The following is a 22329-nucleotide window of genomic DNA, read 5'->3' on the forward strand; positions in this document are numbered from 1 at the left end:
ACTTGTAAATGTATCTCAACTCTCGAAGAAAATCCTGCTCTGATACTTCGTTGTACGCTTCGAGATTGGATGCCCACGATTGTATATAATATTTAGACCAAAAATAAGAAGGGTTTTCTGGAATAAAGCCTGGGTGACCTTTGATGAAAGCATGTGGAGAAGGATGTGAGAGTTTGTCGAGGTTAATCGCTGGCATATAGGGGATCTATTTGTTTGATATTGATGAGATTGTTTGCGTCCAACCAGTCTGCATCATAGGAAGACTCAACGACTTCGTCGATCGAATTCAGAACTATACCGTCGTATTGGATGACCAGATCTTCCAGGCTTTTGACCACTTGTCGCTGGAAGTAACCCGTTTCAGCCGTCTTGACTGCCGTATTGCAAACACACTCTCAACCGGTCACGGTTCAGAGAATACTTGTAGATTTTTTTTTCGAACGATCCTCGAAACCGGTTAACGAAGTATTCAACCGAGTAGTCAACGATTGGCTAAACATCAACACTCAACGGTGATGCCGTTTTATATTATTTTGTTTGTGTCCTACTTGTCAAAGTGTGCCCTATCGTGCCGAACAGTGTTTCGGCACAGTGTGCAGAGTTGGTTACCCCTTGAATTATACAATAAGGAGAGATTATTACAAAGAAACAATTCATGCGCTTCTAGTGGATAAAGTATCCTTTTAAAGAAGCGCATGTGGAACCATGATTCGGAACATTTGGAACCCGTTCTACGATGGCCCTATGGATGTCATTTTGCATGCCATTTGTCATATTTCGTCGAGTAGATTTGATATGTTGCTTGATATGGTTATGGGAGATATCAAATTTGACCATGTGGAACCATGATGGTGGCCATATGGATCAATGGTTGTCGTTTTGAATGCCATTGGTCATATTTCATCGAGTAGATGTGATTTGATATGTCGCTAGATATGGTTATGATAAATAATAAATTTGACCATTTGGACCCATAATCCGGAACATCCAGATCCGATTGTTCTCTATCATTTCAGGAGTTCCACGAAAAAAATCAGTATGTTATCGCAATGATAAACACGATAAAGATTAAAAAAACACCCCCGTGCCAACACATTCTTGAAAATATAACAAAAAGGGACAGGCCTGTGGGAGAACTACCCAACAGATGTAAGAATCACTCACCAGAATGATGTTAAAAAAATTCAGTTTAATCGGCCATGGCATCTCTGAGATACAAATTTTTGAAAAAAAAGGACTTTGTCCTGGGCTTTTACGGGTTTAACAAGGTTCTCTTAACTTCAACAAAGTTACTCAAGCTTGTACATAGTTCTCACCTCAACGATGTTTTTTTCAAATTAAAAAAAAAACACAGAAATTTTACGAAATCCTTAAGCTCTTCTAAGTCCTCCAAATTTTTATTAAATCTCCAGAATTTCTACAATGTCCCCTGAAGTTTTTCGATGTTCAATGGAGTCAAAGAAGAAAACCTGAAATTCAATAAATTTCCCTGGGTTCTGCAATATTGATGGAATAATTCTTAAGCTCGCTAACGCAAAGTTTTCTGAACTTCTACAAAAAATGCTGAAGATCTACAAAATTATCTGCACCACTACGAAGTTCGCTTAGCTTTTGCACCTTTTTGCTGCAGCTATATAAAGTGTTCAATACTTCTACGCAATTCCCTGATCGTCTAAGAAGTTTCCTAAGGTTCAACGAAGCATCCTGAAGATCTATGATGTTCCTTGAAGTTACACCACCTGAACTTTTACGAAGTTCATCGAACTTCTATAAAGTTCTCTGACATCAAATTATGGTTTCTTAACTTCCACGAATCGCCCTTAACTTCTACAGGCAACTCAAACTTCTGTTAAGACTCAGTACATATTATAAATCTGAAATATTGAAAACATTCCCCCGCTCGCAATTTGTTTAAGTAGCAGTGAAGACATATGACGACGTTTCGTCGATCTCGTTGAAGATTTTTTTCTAAAAATACCTGGCAACCCTGCAGTGCACCAACATTGAAGACATTTTGGATTTCGGTTCTATTTTTGAAGTAGATTACGAATATGCATTTAACTCCCCAATTAAAATTCGGGATTTTTTTCCTCGGTGAAATGACCCACTTGGCGAGATGACTTTCGGCGAAATGACCCAGTCCCGTTTTTGGAGATGCTCTGATTTTGTCGTTGATATTTTGAAATATTTGATGATACAGTAATGACACAGACAAAGTAATCCATATTGAAGATGAATGACGGAGATTTTCATTTACGGTTATATGAAATTAATGAAAGATACAAGTCTGATGCACGGAGGCGCTGACAAAATCGGGTTATTACTGTACATGCAAACATATCTATGATGTCTTGCCCCTTAACCTTCAGCTATTACCGTCAGGGGGATCGACAAAGTCCATGAGTGCTCAACTAGGATGCTCTGAAACATGTTGTATTAACTTGCAAACGAGCGGAGGTAAATCGCTGACGATAATAGGTTAAGATATTGCCGAGTCCGTCATTTGCGACGTTTCTAGATAGAAACGAAAAAAAGCTATTGTTTGATAACACATGCACAACCTCCATTGAAATTTCCAAGACATGTTTTTGACTTGGAAGAATCAATCATGTCTTGAGCTCTTCTATACAACTCCAAGATTAACAATAGTTTCCATTAATTCCCCCTCGGAAGTCGTAAACGTAGAATAGCGTAGAATCATCCACGTCGGCAAAAATGTCAGCGATTGGCAGTAGGCTTGTTTTGCTTTTCATTCGTCTCACTTTACAAAAGCCTCCTCTTCTATCTGTGCGATGCGCCGTCTTTATGAACTTCATTATGACACAACTTAACCGAGCCCTGTGCATCGTCTGTTGGCCCATTTTAAAATGATGCTTATGTTTTGACTTTGAATGGAGCCGTACCGACCAACCAATGTTGGGGGCCGGAAAATGGAAACTCTTATGGACTTTTCTCTCTGCTTTTTTGTTTCATTGCAGTTACGGTTGGATTGGAAGCATCGCTCAGCCGGAGCAATACGGAAACCGGCACCGGGCTGGTCTGTGAAACGTACGAGTGCAAAGATGGTGACTGCACGGTCGGTACCGAGGTTTGCGACGAGGGCGAGTCCGAGAAACCGATGGGATGTTTCGTCGTGTGGAGTACCAACAATGTGACAAGTACGGTTCGGCCGATATTTCAAATTTCACGGGTCGCGGTTGTAATTGGAGTTTAATTTTAGACGAAGTCAAAGTAACGATGAAGGGTTGCTTCAGCAATCCAAACGAGTGCAATGGGACGGAATGCATCGACACGTCACTGGGGACCAAGAACAACCTGAACTACTGCTGCTGTCGGGCCAACATGTGCAACCGAGAGCATCGATGGGTTCCGAATGTGACGAATCCGCCGGAAACGGTCAATCCGGTGCCAAAGGAAACCAGCAATCTGTTTCTGGTGGCATCGGCCGTAACGGGAATGCTGGCTCTGCTCAGTTCGATTGTGGCGTTTGTGCTGCGCCGTCGGAAGCAGTCCATGTTCAACGAGATACCGACGGTAAGGATGGCGTGGAGGGGCCTGTAGTCAAGCAAGAGTTTATCAATTCTCGTTGTAGATTGAGCCGGAAATCACCAGTTCTTCACCAAACATTGCCCTGAGACCGATTCAGTTGGTCGATCTAAAGGCTCGGGGACGGTTCGGTGTAGTGTGGAAGGCCAAGCTGATGTCCCAAGAGGTTGCGGTCAAGATTTTCCCCATGCAAGAGAAGCAATCGTGGCTCACGGAGCAGGAGATATTCAAGGTAAGAGTGGTGACGTTTATGCATTCCTGGACTTCGATCAAGCATTTCACGTATTTTTTCAGCTACCTCGTATGAACCACCCGAACATCCTTCAGTTCATCGGTTGCGAGAAGCGCGTTGAACTGAACAACACGGACTTTTGGTTAATCACGGCCTATTGCAGTCACGGGTCGCTGTGTGACTATCTGAAGTCGCATACCGTTACGTGGCAGGAGCTGTGTCGCATCGCCGAGACCATGTCCCGAGGCTTGATGCATCTGCATGAGGAAATTCAGAGCAGCAAAACGGAAGGACTGAAGCCGTCGATTGCCCATCGCGATTTCAAGAGCAAGAACGTGCTACTGAAGGACGATCTGACGGCGTGCATTGCTGATTTTGGACTGGCACTGATCTTCACACCAGGTACTGCGTGAGTGACAACATTTACGTGCAACTGTGTTCTGATTGAGATCGATTTTAGGTAAACCATGCGGAGACACTCACGGTCAGGTCGGAACTCGCCGCTACATGGCACCGGAAATTCTGGAAGGGGCTATCAACTTCACCCGGGACGCGTTTCTGCGGATCGACGTGTATGCGTGCGGTTTGGCCCTGTGGGAGCTGGTTTCGCGTTGCACGGTACACGGTGGCATAGTGGATGAGTATCGACTACCGTTCGAGGCCGAACTTGGCTCCCATCCGACGTTGGAGGAGATGCAGGAAAATGTTGTCACGAAGAAGCTTCGACCGCGGATCTACGATCACTGGAGGAATCATAATGTAAGTTTTATGGGATAAAGAACTTCCTAACATGTTTTTTTGCATAAGAGTTTAAGAGACGATTCCGAAAAATTTGTGGTGTAAATTTCCAGAAGCCTACATGACTTCTGGAGCTACGTCACCGGGTTTATTGGTAAATTCGAAGGAGTTTTTGAAGGTGTTATAAGGTTTATATGGCTACTTAACTGAGATATGATGGCATTCTCTGTGTTTTTGAAAGAGGCTCCTTGAAGATCTCTGCGATTCCCTGCATGTCGCGGCGGTTCACTGAGCTTCTCTTGTCCAATACTTATCTGAAGTTCCATAAACAAGATTCCTTTAAGATTCCTGATTTTTTTTAAGTTGTTAAAAGCTTTCCTCATGTTCCCTGAATTGTTTGATGAACTACTTTGAAGTACGATTAACTTCTCTGAGGTTCATTGAACAACAATTAAGAGTCTATCCGAGGGTTTCCTAAACTTTTCTGAGGCTCATTGAAGCCCAATGTAATTTCCTGATTTTATTTAAAGTTTTCCAAGTTGTGCCTCTTTTTTTCTGAAATACTCTGATCCTTTGACCGACTTTAATCAGTTTCTTGAGCTTATCTGAAGAATTCTGAGCAAATCTGAAGCTTCCTGATGATTCTTGATTGTATTAAATGCTTTCAATGCTTTTCTCATGCACTGTAACCTGAACTTGAAGCGAACTTCAGCGATCAATTTCGTTAAGGTTTATCTGAACTTCTATAATTGTTTCCTGCTTTTTTTCTGAAGTTTTATGCATTTCTTTTAGGTACCCTAAACTTCCCTGAGTTCCACCTGAACTTCTCAAAAGTTCACCTAAGTTTCGCTTAAGCATGTTGGTCGGTTTGGAAGAGTATTTCCTGGATTTTTTATGCTTCTTGAAGGTTTCCTTATTTTATTTAACATTTTCACATCTGGGATTCCCAAAAAAAAAATACCCTACTTAAAAGTTTTCAAAGCTTTTCTCAAGCCTGAATTGTTTTATGAATTTCTTTCAAGTATGTTGAAGCTCTCTGAGGTTCCCTTGAACTTCTCCTCTGTTTCCTTGAGCGTCTCTTGGGTTCTATGATAGTATATCTCTGACATCTTTGAAGAGTCTGTCAAAGGTTCCCCTAAGCGTCATTTTCTGATTTAATTCAAGGTTTTTAAAGCATTTCTCAAATTACCTGAACTGTTTTCTGATCATCTGTGAAGTATGCTGAACTCGTTTATAGTACGCTGAAATTCTTTGGAGTTTCCGCCAAACTTCTCCGAGGTTCCCTTGCATTTCTTTAATTTTTCAGTGAACTTCTCTGGGATGCCTTGAGTTTATTTAAATTTTTCCAAGCTTCTCTGAGGTTCTCTGATCATTTACATTTACTTGTTTGAAGTTCCCTGATCTTCTCTGAGACTTTCCTGAACTTCTCTAAAGTTCCCCTGAGCTTCTCTTCTGCTCTGTTGGACCTCTTTGGAACATATTTTCGTAGTTCCCAAAGTTTCTTCGAGGTTACTTCCTTATTTTTAATTAAAATTTGCATAGCTCTGCTGTGAATTTTGAATTTATCTGCAGCACATCTGAGGTTCCCCTCGAGATTGCTGACCTAATTTAAAGTTTTTAAGCATCTCTCAAGTTCCCTGAATTGTTTTCTGGACATCTGTGAAGTATAATCAACTTCTTTGGAGTATACTCAACTTCTTTGGAGTACGCTGAACTTCTTAGGAGTTCCCGCCAAACTTCTCTGAGGTTCCCTTGAATTATTTTTAATTGTTCGTTAACTTCTCTGAGATGCCTTGAATTTATTGAAGATTTTCCAAGTTTCTCTGAGGTTCCTTGATCACTTCTATTTACTTCTTTGAAGTTCTCTGAACTGCTCTGAGACTCTTCTTAATTGACGACGACGACGAAACATATGTGAAGGCCGACTTCAAACAGATCCCCGGCAACCTGTTTTTCACGGCCAAAGATAAGTTCAGCGTTCCGGAGCATGTCCGCACTCAGAAGATGTCCAAATTTGCGAAGAAATTCCTGGTTTGGCAAGCCATCTGCACGTGCGGGAAGCGGAGTGCACCTTTCGTGACCCAGGATACGATGAACGGACAGGTGTACATAAAAGAGTGCCTCCAGAAGCGGCTGCTTCCTCGTCTGAAGGCCCACAACGTCCCAACAATCTTCTGGCCGGATTTGGCCTCATGCCACTACTCCAAGGACGTGCTGAAGTGGTATGCGGACAATAAGGTCAATTTCGTGCCGAAAATGTTCAACCCTCCCAACACTCCGGAGCTCCGCCCCATCGAGAAGTACTGGGCGAATATGAAGCAGCACCTTCTTAAACGACCTAAGGTAGTGAAGACAGTCGAGGAACTGAAGAAAGTATGGGTTTACATGCAAAAAACGGTAGATTCACAGGTTGTGCAGAATCTTATGGCCGGGGTTAAGGCCAAGGTGCGGGCATTTGCGCATGGACTGTAAATAAAATACGAGTAAAATGGTAAAATGAAGTTTAATAGTTATTTCTCAATCCCTGAAAATTTGATGGCAATCGGATGAAAACTCGAATTTTGCGAATCAATTTTGTGTGTGGCAATTTCATCGTGGACACCCTTTAATTTGGTTCCATTTGCTTGATTAGTTCTCGAGTTATGCAGAAATTTCTGTTTCATTCGTATGGGAGCCCCCCCTTACAGAAGGGGGAGGGGTCTCGAACCATCATAAGAACCTTCCACGGCTCTAAAAACCCCTGTATACAAATTTTCACGCCAATCGGTTCAGTAGTTTCCGAGTCTATAAGGGTCAGACAGACAGACAGACAGACAGACAGACAGACAGAAATTCATTTTTATATATATAGATAGATAGATAGATTTTCAAAGCTCTTCTGGGCATTCTGAAATTATCTGAAGCACATCTTCTGAGGTTCAACACAAATTTCTGACGTAATTTAAGGTTTTTAAAGCTTCCCTCAAGTTCCCTGAATTGTTTTCTGATCATCTGTGAAGTATGCTGAACTCCTTTGGATTACGCTGAAGTTCTTTGAAATACTTCTTTGAGATGCCTTGAGTTTATTTTAAATTTTCCAAGTTTCTCTGACGTTCTCCGACCATTTCTGAATTTATCTGTGCTTCTTTGAAGTTCTCTGAACTTCTCTGAGACTCTTCTGAACTTCTCTAAAGTTGGATTTTTTGGACATCTTTGGAGAGTCTTTTCGTAGTTTCCCCCACACTTCTCTGAGGTTCCCTAGAGTTTCTCAAATTTGTCCGTGAACTTCTCTGACATGCCTTGAATTTATTAAAGATTTTCCAAGTTTCTCTGAGGTTCCCTTATCATTTTGAATTTTTAGTTACTTCTTTGAAGTTTTCTTAACTCCTCTGAGATTCTTCTAAACTTCTCTAAATTTCACCTGTTTCTGAGGCTCTGTTCTTTCGAGAGAGTTCCTAAAGTTTCTAAGAGGTTTCTTCCTTCTATTTATTTCACATTTTCAAAGCTCTTTTGTGGATTCTAAATTTATCTGAAGTACATCTGAGGTTCTCCAAGGATTACTGACCTAATTTAAGGTTTTTAAAGCTTCTTTCACGTTCCCTGAATTATTTTATGATCATCTGTGAAGTATGCTGAACTTCTCTGGAGTACGCTGAACTTATTCGAAATTCCTGTCAAACTTCTCTGAGGTTCCTTTGAATTTCTCTAAATTTTTCGTGAACTTCTCTGAGGTGTCTTGAGTTTATTTGAGATTTTCAAAGTTCCTCAGAGGTTCCCTGATCAGTTCTGAACTCCTTTTTGCTTCTTTGAAGTTCCCTGAACTTCTCTGAGACTCTCCTGAACTTCTCTAAAGATAACCTGAGCTTCTCTTCGGCTCTGTTGGATATCTTTGGAGAGTCGCATCCTAAGTCACAAAGCTTCTGCGAGGTTTCTTCGTGTACTTTTATTTAACATTTTCAAAGCTCTTCTGTGGATTCTGAATTAATCTGAAGAACATCTGATGTTCTCCAAAGATTGCTGTTTATGGTTTTTAAAGCTTATCTCAAGTTCATTGAATTGTTTTCTGATCAGCTGTAATCGGTTCTTCTTTGGAGTAATCTGCCATTTTTTTTAGTTTCCGATAAAGTTCTCTGAGGTTCCCTTGAATTTCTCTAAATTTTCATGAAATTCTGTGAGGTTCCCTAAATACCTATAAATTTATATATACTTCTTAGAAAGTTATCTAGACTTCTCTAAAGGTCACCTAAGGTTTTCTTCGGCTCTGTCGGACATTTTTGGAGAGCCTTTTCGTAGGTCCCAAAGTTTCTTCGAGGTTTTTTTGGTTTTATTTAAGGTTCTCAATGCTTCTTTGTAGTTCCGTTATTCCGGTTATTTATCTGAAGCACTCTGAGAATATCTAAGGATCAAGATATTTGAATTAATTTAAGCTTTCCAAATCATATCTCATGTTCCTCTAAATATTTTTTGAATTTTTTTGAAGCCCGCTGAACTTCTTTGAAGTTTCTCTAAGGTTATCTGTATTTTATGTAAGGTTCTCTAAGACTCAATGATTATATTGAGGGTTTTTGAAGCTTTTCTGAGGTTCCCTGAACTTTTGTGAATTTCTATTTTATTTCTGTACTTCGCTTCCCTTCGGTTCCCTTCGATTCCTTTTGGAAGTTTGTGAAGAGTCTTTCCAAGGTTCGGAATTTTATTTTAGGTTTTTAAAGCTACACTGAGCATCCTTGAATTTATCTAAGGTCTTAAGATTTTCAAGATTCTCTCATGTTTCTGAGGTTCCTTGATATTATTTAAAGCTTTTAAAGTTTTCGGAGCTCCCCTGAACGTTCCTGATTTATTTTTTTTCATTTCTTAAAAGTGCCCTAACTTCTTCCAGACCTTCTTCCAGACCTTCTTAAAATTCTTCAAAGTCCACCTGAGCTTCTGTCCGGTTCCCTTGGACATTTTTGAAGTGGGTTCCCTTAAGCTTCTTCAAGATTTTCTGAATTTATTTAATGTTTTCAAATCTTTATGAGGCTTCTTGGATTTAAGCTTTCCGAGCATTACTTGAGGTTGTCCTCTGATTTGTTTTCTTAGCTTTTCTAAAGCTAACTGAGGTTTTCTGAGGTTCCCATGAATTTCAATATTTTTTTTTCGTGAGGTTCTGAGGCTTCCTGATTTTATTTAAGGTTCTCCAAGTTCCTCTGAGTTTCCCAATAACTTTTCTTAAGTACTGTGCAGTTCTTTAAAGTAAAGTTAACCTCTTCAGTTTTCTTGGACGTCATTGAAGAATCTCTGAATAAATCTGAAGCACTTTGAGTATATCTGAGGTTCCCTGAAGATTGCTTTTTTTAATTCAAAGTCTTCAAAGCTTCTCTCATGTTCCTTGAATTGATTTCTGAACTCATTTGGAGTATGTTGAACCACTCAGAGATTCTTCTAAACTTCACTGAATTTCACCTGGGCTTCTCTGAGGCACCTTGACTTTATTAAAGAATTTTCAAGCTCATTCAAGATTCTTTGAATTTTTATGGAGATCTGTGGAGATCTAATTTGAATCATCTGAACTTCATAAATATTTAGATCAGATATGGGAATTGTCGCGTTTGCCATTGACGCACGACAAGATACATTAAAAAATGGTCATCCTGGAAAATTCTCGTCAAACAACAATTTCTTGTCGCACGACAAGATCACCACGACAAAATCAAAAATCCATCCAGTCGCGACTATCTATTCTAGTCATATGTCACTCATTCTGTTCTCTGAGACAAAGTCTATAGGTCATTTAAAAAGTAGGATCACGACAAGAAACCATCCCTTTTAAAACGGAGGTCAGATTTAAAAAAAAGGCCGGAAATAATGTTAATTTCCTTCAATATTGGTATTTCCTACCGCCATCTTGAAACCCAAGATGGTGGCGTCCGGTTTCAGAAAAAGTGGGAAATACTGCCAAATTCCATTCAATATGTATATTTTTGGAATAGGGATGAAGTCTAAAAACCGTAAATCGATTTCCGATGCCATTTTGAAATCCAAGATGGCGGCTTCTGGTTTCAGAAAAAGTGGACAATACAGCAAATACCCTTCAATATGTATATTTTCGGAATCGGGATGACGTCTAAAGACCGAAAATTGAAGTCCAGTGCCATCTTAAAATAAATGATGGCGGCTGCCGATTTCAGAAAAAGTGAGAAATACTGCCAATACCCTTCAATATGTATATTTTCGGAACCGGGATGACATCTAGAGACTAAAATGTTGTCCAGCGCTGCCTATTTCAGAAAAAAAGTGGTAAACACTGCTAAATACCCTCCGGAGCGGGATGACGTCTTGAGACCGAAAATCGATGTCCGACGCCATTGTTTAATCCAACATGGTGGCTCTCAGATTCTGAAAAACTGTCATATACTCTACTATATGGGTATTCACGAAACGGGTTCGACGAAAATATATGATACTATTTTGTAATCCAATATGGCGGCTCTCAGATTCAGAAAAACTATCAAATTTGGGTATTTTCGGAACATTCCCGGAAATCGAGGTCTGACACCAGTTTTGAATCCAAGATGGTGGCAAGTGACTTAAAAAAAAACGTGTACGCCCCAAAAATTGATGTCTGACGCCATTTTGGAATCCAAGATGGCAGCCGTTGTTTTCTGAAAAGCTGTCAAATTCTACGATATGGATATTTTCGGTACAGGACGCGTGTATGATGCCGAAAACCGATGTCCGATACTATTTTTGAAATCCAAGATGGTGGCTCTCAGATTCGGAAAAAACTGCCAAATACCCTACATTATGGGTATTTTCGGAACAAAACTACAATTTATGTCCGACGCCATTTTGTAATGCAAGATGGCGGCCATTGACTTTAGAAAAAACTGTCAAATACCCAATAATATAGATTTTTGAGATGACATGTAGATGCCGAATAACAATGTCCGACACCATTTTGAAATCCAGGATGGCGGTTTCCGGTTTCAGAAAAGGATATGAATACAGCCATATACCCTTCAATATGAGTATTTTTGGAAAAGGAACGACTTCTAGAGAATTACATCTAGAAATAGTAAATGAGTGACCTAAAATCCATATTGGATTTTAAGATGGCACTGGATATCCATTTTTGGTCTCTAGACGTCATACCGATTCCGAAAATATACATATTGGTGGGTATTTGGCAGTATTTCCCACTTTTTCTGAAATTGGAAGCCGCCATCTTGGATTTAAAAATGGCGTCGGAAATCGATTTTCGAACTCGAGACGTCATCCCGATTCTGAAAATACCCATATTGAAGGGTATTTGGTAGTATTTCCCACTTTTTCTGAAATCGGCAGTCGCCATCTTTGATTTCCAGATGGCGCTGGGCATCGATTTTCGGACTCGAGACGTCATCCCGATTCCGGAAGTACCCATGTTGAAGGGTATTTGGTAGTATTTCCCACTTTTTCTGAAATCGGTAGCCGGCATCTTGGATTTCGCGCTGAGCATCATTTTCGGTCTCTAGACGTCATCCCGATTCTGAAAATATACATATTGAAGGGTATTTGGTAGTATTTCCCGCTTTTTCTAAAACCGGACGCCGCCATCTTGGATTCCAAACATCGATTTTCGGCAGCTTTCAGTTGTGTCCGTTCCAAAATTACCCATCACTGCAAACACGAAGTTCAGCGCCAAGATTCAAGCTACTTCGAGTCAGAGGTGAAATCACGTCAAAACAACACACTTCCAGTTATTTCTATCTTGTTATGTCTTGCATCCAAAGCGACATCCATTTATTAGAAAATGACCAGCGGCAGTTTTGTCGCGACAGAATGGAAGAATGACATGACAGACTTTTTTCGTCAATAACCATGTCGACAGTTTCCGTCAATCTTGTCGTCCGACGTACGTGAAACAAGTAAGTCATTCTGGAAACAGATGTTTCGTGACCAATTGAGAGAAAGACAAGAATAGAAAATGTTTCGTCGAGAGACAGCCCAGTAAATCAGTCTTTCAAGCAGAAGTTTGTTGCATCGTGCTTGTCAGATGACCGTTGACTTTTTGTTGTTGTCGTTGTTACATAGTTTATCGTCATGAGGTTGACAATTCCCAAGCCTGATTTAGATAAGTTCCATACACTTCAAATTAGATCTCCACAGATCTCCATAAATATTCAAAGAACCTTGGATTCCCTTTGGCGTCATTGAAGAGTCCCTCCTATGTTTCCTTAGTTAAATGTTTTATTAAAGGGTTTCAAACAAGGTACTGGCACGCAGCCATCTTTTCGTAGGCAGCATAAAAAAGTTAAAACAAAGCAATCAAAACTAGACCCAAGCGTGGGCCCGCGGTTATGCTCGCTGCGGCTACTTGTTATTAGTAGAGATAGGGGTGCCCCTTTCCTGGTTTCAAAGCTTCTCTGTGGTTCCACTTTGAGCATACCTGAGCATACGCTGGAGTTTCATTATTTTATTTATGGATTTCAATGCATCTTCCATGTTCTCAAAAAAGTTTGTTGAACATTCTTGAAGTACACTGAAGTTCTCAGAGGATCCCCTGAATTTCTCTAAATTTTGCCTGGGCTTCTGTGAGGCTCCTTGACTTTATCAAAAGTTTTTCAAGCTCGTCTGAGGTTCTCTGGATATTTCTGATATGCTATGCCTCTGAGGTTCTCCTGAACTTCTCTAAAGGTCTTTTGAACTTCTGATTGGTTCTGAAAGACGTCTTTGAGAGTCCTCCTGGACAACGTTCATTAGTTTCAAAATTTTCGTACCTTAGAGCCATACTCTGTGTTCTCAATAAAAGTGCGCACCCTAGTGAATAGTGATCCATCGTGCTTCTTCGAAGCTTCCGGATTTCGAAGGTTTTCTGACCATTTTTTCTGAAGTAGTCTGTACATATTTGAGGTTCTCTAAAAATTCTTGATTTTATTTAAGGTTGTCAATCCTTCTTGCATGTTCCCTGAATTGTTTTCCAACTTCTCTGAGTGCGGATGTTTTTTGAAGTTCCCATGAAATTCAATATTTTTTCCAGAGCTTCTTTGAGGTTCCCTGACTATGCATTTCTTTTAAGTTCTCCGAACTTATTTAAGGTTCTTCTAAACTGGGATAACAGCTTCTCAGCTTCTCAGTTTCCGTGGACATCCTAGAAGAGTCTTTCCGAGGTTCCCTTAAGCTTCTTCCAAGGTTCCTGATGTAATTTAAAGTCGACAGAGCTGCTCTGAGGTTTCCTAAAGCTTCGTATATGTTCCCATAACTGCTTTATGATAACTTACACGTATTTCAAGATAAATCGCTCTGAGGTTTCGGTCGAATTTTCCCTGAGGGGTCCCTGAACTGTACTGAACAATTACCTTCTCTGAGATTCCCCTGAACTTCTGTTAAGTTCACTTGAGCATTTCTTTCGGCTTTGTGGGACGCCTTTGAATAATCCCTCTGGGGTTTTCTGATTTTATTTAAATGTTTTCAAAGCTTCTCTGAGGCTTTCTGAAATATTCTGATGTAGTCTGAGTATATCTGAGGTTCCATAAATTTATCAAAGATTTTATTTAAGATTTTCAATCTTTCTGAACCTCTATGAAGTACGCTGGAGTTCCTTTAATTTTTTTTTGTGAATTATACCTGAGCTGCTTTATGGTTCTCTGACTTTATTTAACTTGACTTTATTTAAGATTTTTCAGGCTTCTCTGAGGTCTCCTGATCACTTACTCGCACTTCATTGAAGTAAACTGGAATTTCCCAAGGCTCTTCTGAACTGCCCCTCTACTGCGTTTCTCATTGGGTCCTTTGGATGACCTTAAAGAGTCTATCTGAGGTTTCCAGAAGCGTCTTCGGGGTTCCTGATTTTATTGAAGGTTTCTAAAATTTCTCTCATGTTTACTGAATTGTTGTTTGAGCCTCGTTGATCTACGTTGAAGTACGTTGATCTTCTTGGAGGTTCCTCTCAACCAATTTATATTTTACTTAAGCTTTTTTGAGATCCCCTGAAATTCTCTCGTTCGTTTTCGTTCAATTTCGTTATTGTATTTAAGCCGAAGACATCATATACAGAAGACTGGCAACTTTGCCAAAATCCAAGCGACAGATACAGTAGCGCTGCACTTGAGCGAAGGTGGAAGCAACGCATAGAAAAATGAGCAAATACACAAACCTTTCTTCTGAGGATGTAATCTTTGCTATCAAATTCTTTCGAAGCATTTACCTTTGAGCGGCAGATGACGCGAGTGTACCATAGAGGTAACTCTAAGACCAGAAGGTCCCGAAGATACGAGCTCAACTTTTTGGCTCAGCTCTGGTACTCTCTTCGGTCCCAAGCTAATCGATGCACCCCTCGAAACATAGGAAAATCCACGAACCCCTCATTTTATCTGTCAAACTTTCATAGCGAATCAAAACAAACATAGTGTAGTACTGGAATTTATACTAGAATGGGGTACGTTAATCGATTTGCTTGTACCAATAGGCTAGTCAAGTAGTGAGCCAATTTAAAATCGTTAGTTTCGTATTGATTGTTGATTGTACCTCCCATGTATCATTGCAAGTGTTATTGCGGTTTTAAAGTATTCTATGAGTGTAAATCATGGTCTACAGAACCCTCATAAAACCGAAATTGTTACTTGGGCTGCGGTCGTACGAGATAAGGCCAGTCTTCTTGATATGTTGTCTTTGCTTAAGCTCTATAAATTTATTTGATGACCTCTGAAGTTCTCTGAAGTTTGCTTAGACGCCTCTGAATGCCCGCTCCCACGTTTCCAGAAATGTTTATGAAATCAATGAATGCCTTACTGTATATTTGCCATCTAAATCATATTTTAGCTACATTTATCTATTCTCACCTATGTGCTGTACAGTCAACTATTGTTAGTTGGGCTGAGCTGTCAAGCTGAAAATGTGTTGAGGGATACACCGATTGATTATTATAATCAAAATCCTTGAGCATGTATCCAAATTGTTCATCCATGAGCCCCTCGAAAATGAATCAGCACTGTCAGCAATGACGTTTGACTTAGGTGGCCTCAACTTAAACGTAGCCCACCTAAAGATAACCCAACGAGCGAAATTCGACTGTACTTCCACAGTTGTCTTAGCTATTATTAGTTATACACTGAAGCATAGCAGCTTAGTATTAGCACTAAGTTATGAAGAGTTGGCTACCTAACCTCAAATATGCACCAAATCACGTCACACTACTTAATCATAACCAATTTTCCAGGGTCTCAACGCGCTGTGCGACACGATGGAGGAATGCTGGGACCACGACGCCGAGGCACGCCTCTCGTCGTCCTGCGTAATGGAACGGGTATCGCAGCACAGCCGGTACCAGGTCATCACACCGCTGCTGATCGAAACCAACACTACAAATGACCTGCCACCGAAGGTTGCTTCGGAAAGCGTATAAACACGTAGAGTACCAAAACGATTCATCAAACAACATTAAAAGCAACAACAACAACAACAAAAACAGAGATTTAACTACCACTCCCTCGTTTCTACCCCTGAAAATCCCTTCCCATATTGTGGCGCTTCGCTGTCACATGTCTTCTTTTCTTTCTTTTTGTTTTTCGTCATATGCAAGCATATGCGACCAGAAGGGATCGTCCAATTTTACTTTAATTTCAACTCTAGATATTTAAGAGCAAAACAAATATCACGTAGCAAGTAGGTAAGGAACCCCCCGTTTCGGACTTACGGATTCATCAGACGAACCGAACGAACTTGATGTTCAGGGATTTTACAAAACTAAAATAACAATCGATGGTAGTGTTCTATAAGGCAAGCAATATATAGTGGAAAGAGTGCAGCTTTAGCGTGAATTAAACAACATGTCTAGGAATGTCATGAGAGGCCTTTTCCGGTTGCAAGCGACCGGTAAAAAAAATTACGGAAAATAAACCTGGTTTGACTGATGATCTATGTTTGGACTGGGCTGGAGAGCCGCGGCGGCCATCCTGAGGATGGCTTTGCGAGAGAATCAAAATAAATGAAAATTAATTAAGCTACCTAACTGTTTATCGGAAACAACGGAAAACAAGTCTCAGTGAGTTAACCCTGGTGGTGCCCAATGCCAAGGGGTTATAGTTTTATATAATTTCATCTTTTATGTCGTAGAATTTGTATTCATTCGTTTGATGAATATAGGGTATATCTTCAATCGTCGTTGAACGCTCCCATACTCCAAGGGAGGAGAAATCACTGTGTAAGGTAACAGCTCCATTGCGGCGGTGAGTCGTCGCGGAAAAATAAGATATATTTTTATAACAATTTTCCTCCAATATTGTACTTGTATGCCATGTTTAGTTCAATAAAGGTTAATCTAATTAGAGTTAGTCATGGGTGGCCATAAATTTTTTTTTCTATCACAATTCATTTTTATCTATGCGTCTAAACACTGCTGATTCGAGTCGTTTATGTCACCCGATTCTGGTAGTCGAATGCAGTGACAAATGTTGATATGAATGAATTCTGATGAACTGTCACTGTTAGGCCTATTCTGCGCGGCGTGTGAGGTGAGATGACTCGCTGTCACTAGTGAAGTGACAATTGTCACCTAGGGTGAGGTGACTCTCCATTTGATTTGCATGGAGACTCACCTCACCCGCGGTGACAATTGTCACTTCACTGTTACCTCACCTCACACGCCGCGCACAATAGGCCTATGTATTCTCGTTGCCGATATAGATCGACAAAACCCGAGTCGGATTGACGTTTTCGCGCGAGTCTTGTCGGTACGTCTGAATCAATCGAGAACGGTTTAGAATAAAGGAACGTGGAAGCGAATATAATATTGAAAATAATGGATTTTAGAGTTCGCGCAACCAACAGGAAGCAATTTGAGCTTTTAGCTGACCGGGCACATCCGTCGGTTGCCAGAAGGCAAAAATTTTGCGAGCCGGCTGTAATTGCAGTTGACGAGCTGCTAAGATGCATCTAAACACATTCTTCATTACTCCAATAGTTCTCGATACTATCATCCTTGTTTTTGAATGGATTTTATTAAATTTAGTCTGCCTTGCATCGCCAGAAGAACTGAATAGTGTGATCAAAGAAGGGTATCCTGCAAAGGTTTTGATTCAATAAATCTGACACGTGTTATTTTTTTGTTTTTTTACCCAAAAGCCAAGAATTTCTTTCCCCATTCTGATGTTGCTGATTTAGCGCAACATCCAATGCATTAATTTTCCAGGGTTTTTAGCATCCACGAATCGAATCATCTGTTAATGATCACACACCTGTAAAGAGTGTACAAAAACAATAATTCATAGTGATGCTACAAATAATCACACATACGAGCATAACGTTCAAACTGCGAAATCCTTTCGTGTTGTAATACTATAAAGATGTTGAAAATTGCTAACCGGCTTGAAAATCCGAACGTGCGTACCATCAACGCACCCTATTACACAAGAGAATCCGTTTTTTAATAGAATCCAAGTTTGGTTTCACCCTTTTTGTCATCTGAAACAGGGAATTGTATGGCTGATGGAGAAACTTCTGCTTGAAAAACATCAATAACCGCTGACAATTAATGCTTTTGATTGAGTCGGTTGTGCTAAATATTCCTATAAACAGATCGTTGCCAACACCTTTTTTGGTAGAATCTTAATGCTGCTGATAGTTTTAACATCGGCTACACAGATGAAGATTTAAGGGGTTACGCCTACCTGCAAACTTTCAAAAAATCGATTTTTTTTTTATTTTCCCAATCGAAAGTATATAAACATAAAGTCAAGAATATTTCCTCAAAAGATCAAGTTGATCCGATGAACATTGTGAAAGTTATGCGACGTACAAACATATTCACTTATAGTGGACTAAACCCAACTTGAAACTTTAAACGCGATTATCTCGGAAACATATTTTCAAAACCGGTGCCAAAAATTTCTCGAAATGTATACATTCGATTTGTCCGATTCGTTTTGATTTCTGTTCAGTACTATTTTGTGCAGTCCACGATCGTTCGGATTTCGTCTATCATTTCATTTCGATTTTTTACAGCCGATCAAAGACAAATTTTAAGGATCAAAAATCGGCACTTCAACTTTGCAAGGTCGCCATTTTGTCATAAACATTAAAAAAAAAAACCGAACGATCAAGGACTAGTTTAACCATGCTTAACGATTTGGCATGGTTTTTTTTTTATTTCAGATGATTACATCACAAACCGCAGTTGGCACCGCAAAAAGCGTTTTTTAGAACATCGTCCACGGGGAGCAGCCGTGCGGGGCACCAAGACCTCGTTTTTACAGCATCGACTGATAAATGTACCATTTAATGTGTGTTCAATAAACGGCAGTGAACCGATTTTCAATATGTTGCGTCGTTTTCGAGAAAAAAAAAATCCAAACTTTCGCTTTTTTTGGTCTTGCAGGTAGGCGTAACCCCTTAATACCTTCTTATGCATCCTCCACAGTGTTGAGCAGAGTTCTTTGGAAACTCAAAAATAATCGGTAAATCTGAAAAAAAACTAGATTATTTAAAACAGCGTCGTTTTCAACAAATACTAACGAATCTTGTGGTATATCCAAAGGATTGCTCATATCTCTCAATCTGCGACGCTCAAGTCATGGTATGGAAATTAACTCACTATTTAAACCACCAACAGAGAAAATACTGTCACCATACTACGGACTCGTTCGACTTTGGCTGCTTTACGAAGAAATATCAAGCTGAACATTGCATTAGGTCCAAGGGGTGGTCACTTTACACCTCGCTTTACACATTTATTTTGAGCCACATTTTTTCTCAGTGTGCCGCAGTTGTGTCGAAAGTGATGAGAGTGCAGAGGGCGTCACATCTAATTCGCTATTCTAGATGCTCGAAAAATCTCACACTAGCGAATCAATCTACGAAAAATCTTCTTTCATTTCTCGCATCTACTTGCATCGTGCATCATCTTTTTGCAGGAAATCTTCAGAATCATCATCAATCTTCTTTCTATCTACTTAGCGTGCGCACAGCTAATTACAGCAAAACAAAATGTTTCCTGCATCGTAGATAGAGTCACCCCCTCGTGAGAGAGCAAGTCGTCGGACTGAGGGGGCTACTATCAGCGATGCAGGAAATACACGCTGAGTAGATAGAAGATTTACTGCAAAAAGATGATGCACGATGCAAGTAGATGCAAAAAATAATGCAATTCGACAAAAATTCTTTGCTTTTTTTCTCCCTTTTTATGGCACAGACCTGTTGGTCCATATTTTGTTTTCTCTGCTTGTGCATAAAGTCATGCTTGGAAATCCGTTTAATTTGACAGTTCGAATTTTTTGTTTTGAAGGAACTACACAACAAGCAGTGTAATCCGAACCAAGGCGATGCTCCAGAGGCACCTCAACGAACAATTTGAGTTGATCAAAAGCTAAATAAGCAATTTTTTAGCTGAAGAAGCTTATTTTTGCATGAATAAGCTCTTATTCAACATGTAATGTCTGTTGGGACTCTAGTGGACAAACTGACTCGTCCGGAGGATCCCCTCGAAAAATTTACTTCGACTACTGCAGATGCTTAGCAAAGCATCGAAACGGCATTCGGAATTCACAGCCTCCGGGGCGAACAGCTGCTAATGTTGAAATCGCTTCAACTTTTACAAACAACTTGCTAGGCCCTTTTCAGGCGAACCGAAGAACGTCCACGCAAACCAAGATCACTATCGGGAATGGGGAAATTTACTGGTGTTGTTTATAAAAGATAATAGGCCTTTTCTAAAGTTACGCGAGCATTACGTAGTAGTTTTTAGTAAACACGGCACCGCTACAACGTCAAATATTTTCGTGAGTTCATTCCGTGCATTGGTATATACTAGTAATCCTATTTACAGAGATTCGCGGAAATAAAGACTGGAACGCGCAAAAATTGGTCGAAAAAAAAACTTTTCTTTCAGTCAAAATTCATATCACAAAAATCTTCTGATTTTTCTTTTGGTGGTTCAATTCAAGAGCAAATTTTCATTACGTCGAATGTAACAAAGGTAAACAAAGTCGAGCTATCAGTGTCAATCGATGCTCCTGCTATTACACTATATACTGTCCGAATATAGGATCACATCCCATTTTTAAATTTATTTACCAGTCGAATTGCTTTTTGACGTAATCACCTTCCGATCAAAATAGTTTTCGATGTTACTTAAGTCACCCAATTTCTATGGAGATGCCGTTTGCCTTAAGTAACAGCACTGAGAAACCCGTGAAAAGTGTACTTTCGTCGTTTCACTTTCTCATTATTAAAGTGAATAAATCGAACTGTTTGTTGCTAAGATGATTTCGGTGGTCCTAAAATGATGAATGGGCTGCACGTAAGGAGACGTAATTGATAATTCTCCCGAATATCCTGGTAAATACACTTTGACTTAAGTAACAATAGGGGCCACCAAACGACGTATAATAACTTTTGACTCAAAAACCAGTATTTCTTAGCATGAAAGCTAGCGATTTGCCTTTGTATGATTAAAACCCGGCTAAATATGTTAAACATTGCTATCACTATGAGATTATATGTGTTTAATTGGAAATAGGAATAACTTTTCGGTCATCAAAACAAAACTTTATTTTTCTCGGATCGGTGCGAATGTTACTTACGACATAATGAAAATTTGCTCTTGAATTCATATATTTAAAGAAAAAAATGTTTGGTTATTCTTTTGGTTTGTCAAATCCGAACTGCCGTGCCTTCCGCTTAACCACTTCCATTAAATTTTGCACAGTGGTCTCATCGACCTTATTCGCCGCCGAACGCCAGTTAGATTTAAACTGCTGCTCGTTTTCCATGGATTTATTAGTTTTTTGAGATTTCGTTTGACCAAGACCCAATACCGTTCGATAGGGCGGAGTTCTGGGCTGTTGGGAGGGTTGTGGTCTTTGGGTACCACAACCACGTTATTCGCATCGTACCACTCGATTGCCTTTTTCCCATAGTGGCAGCTTGTCAAGTCCGGCCAGAACAGCTCAGGTCTATTATGTTGCTTTAGGAATGGTATCAGTTGCTTTTCCAGGCACTCCTGGACGTAGATCTCTTGATTGATGGCTCCGTAGTAATGAAAATGCCACGTGCATATGGCCTGCCAGACGAGATATTTTTTCGGGAACTTCGATAGTTTGATGGTTTTGAAAATTTCAGCCACCTTCCCTTTTCCTGATACGGTATAAAACTCCTGTCCCGGAAGCTGCTTGAAATCCGCGTTCACATAAGTTTCGTCGTGAGAACGTCGGATTCTCTAGCTGCACGAGCAAAATTTTGACACGCTGCTCCGCTTGCTTGGACGTCATTTTGAAAACTGGAGAGGGGCTGTTCATTAACTGTCTACGTAGTTTATGAACAGCCCCAAAGCAAACGGTGAAAACTCAGCATAGCAACCATTGTATATACACTCAACTTCCAAATGCAGCATTTCAGGTTATTTTTATGCATTTTTAACAGAGATACACCATTTTGAAGTTGACCAATTTTTGCGCGTTCCAGATTTTATTTTCAGACAATTTGGCAACGTGATTCGTTTAGTTTATACAAGCTGCCAACACTTGCCGTGGAGCAAAATTTTCTAGCTTTGTGCGTGACTTTATCGTTGTCTACTGTATGAGTTTGATTCTTTACGTTGTTTGAATTCTTAGTGAACTGGTGAACCGCCGTCGTGGAAGTGCAACCAAGTGTAAAAATGTGAGGTTTTTTTTCCAGTTTCCGAAAAACACTGAACTTCGCCAAAAATGGCGGAGTTTTGCGGACTACCGTCAGATTTCTCCCTAGTGGATTCTATGCGTTTGTGCAGTTTATGTTACAATGGTAATTATTGGGTGGTATCTATTTAGTTAAAATTTAATGCTTCTTTCAGTACCACTTCGGGCACACGCAATTGTATTTTGCTAAAGAATTAATATATATATATA

General features: G+C 39.9%; 2 protein-coding genes across 2 annotated transcripts in view; one reads left to right on the forward strand and one right to left on the reverse strand.

Annotated features, from left to right (window-relative positions):
- put (punt) overlaps nt 1-16784 on the forward strand; it is a 35598-nt gene extending 18814 nt beyond the window's left edge. The window contains exons 2-7 of the mRNA XM_065227296.1: nt 2979-3158; nt 3221-3534; nt 3593-3778; nt 3841-4180; nt 4239-4537; nt 15669-16784. Of these exons, the coding sequence (XP_065083368.1) occupies nt 2979-3158; nt 3221-3534; nt 3593-3778; nt 3841-4180; nt 4239-4537; nt 15669-15854 (1505 nt within the window). The 3' untranslated portion in view covers nt 15855-16784. The remainder of the gene's footprint in view (nt 1-2978; nt 3159-3220; nt 3535-3592; nt 3779-3840; nt 4181-4238; nt 4538-15668) is intronic.
- The window catches only part of LOC135705514 (uncharacterized), an 83895-nt gene that overhangs the window by 47744 nt on the left and 13822 nt on the right, over nt 1-22329 (reverse strand). The gene's annotated exons all lie outside the window — the stretch shown is intronic.

This window comes from Ochlerotatus camptorhynchus, unplaced genomic scaffold (assembly GCF_037179485.1).
Source record: "Ochlerotatus camptorhynchus isolate MF236.1 unplaced genomic scaffold, CSIRO-AGI_Acam_v1.1 ptg000268l, whole genome shotgun sequence".
NCBI lineage: Eukaryota > Metazoa > Arthropoda > Insecta > Diptera > Culicidae > Ochlerotatus > Ochlerotatus camptorhynchus.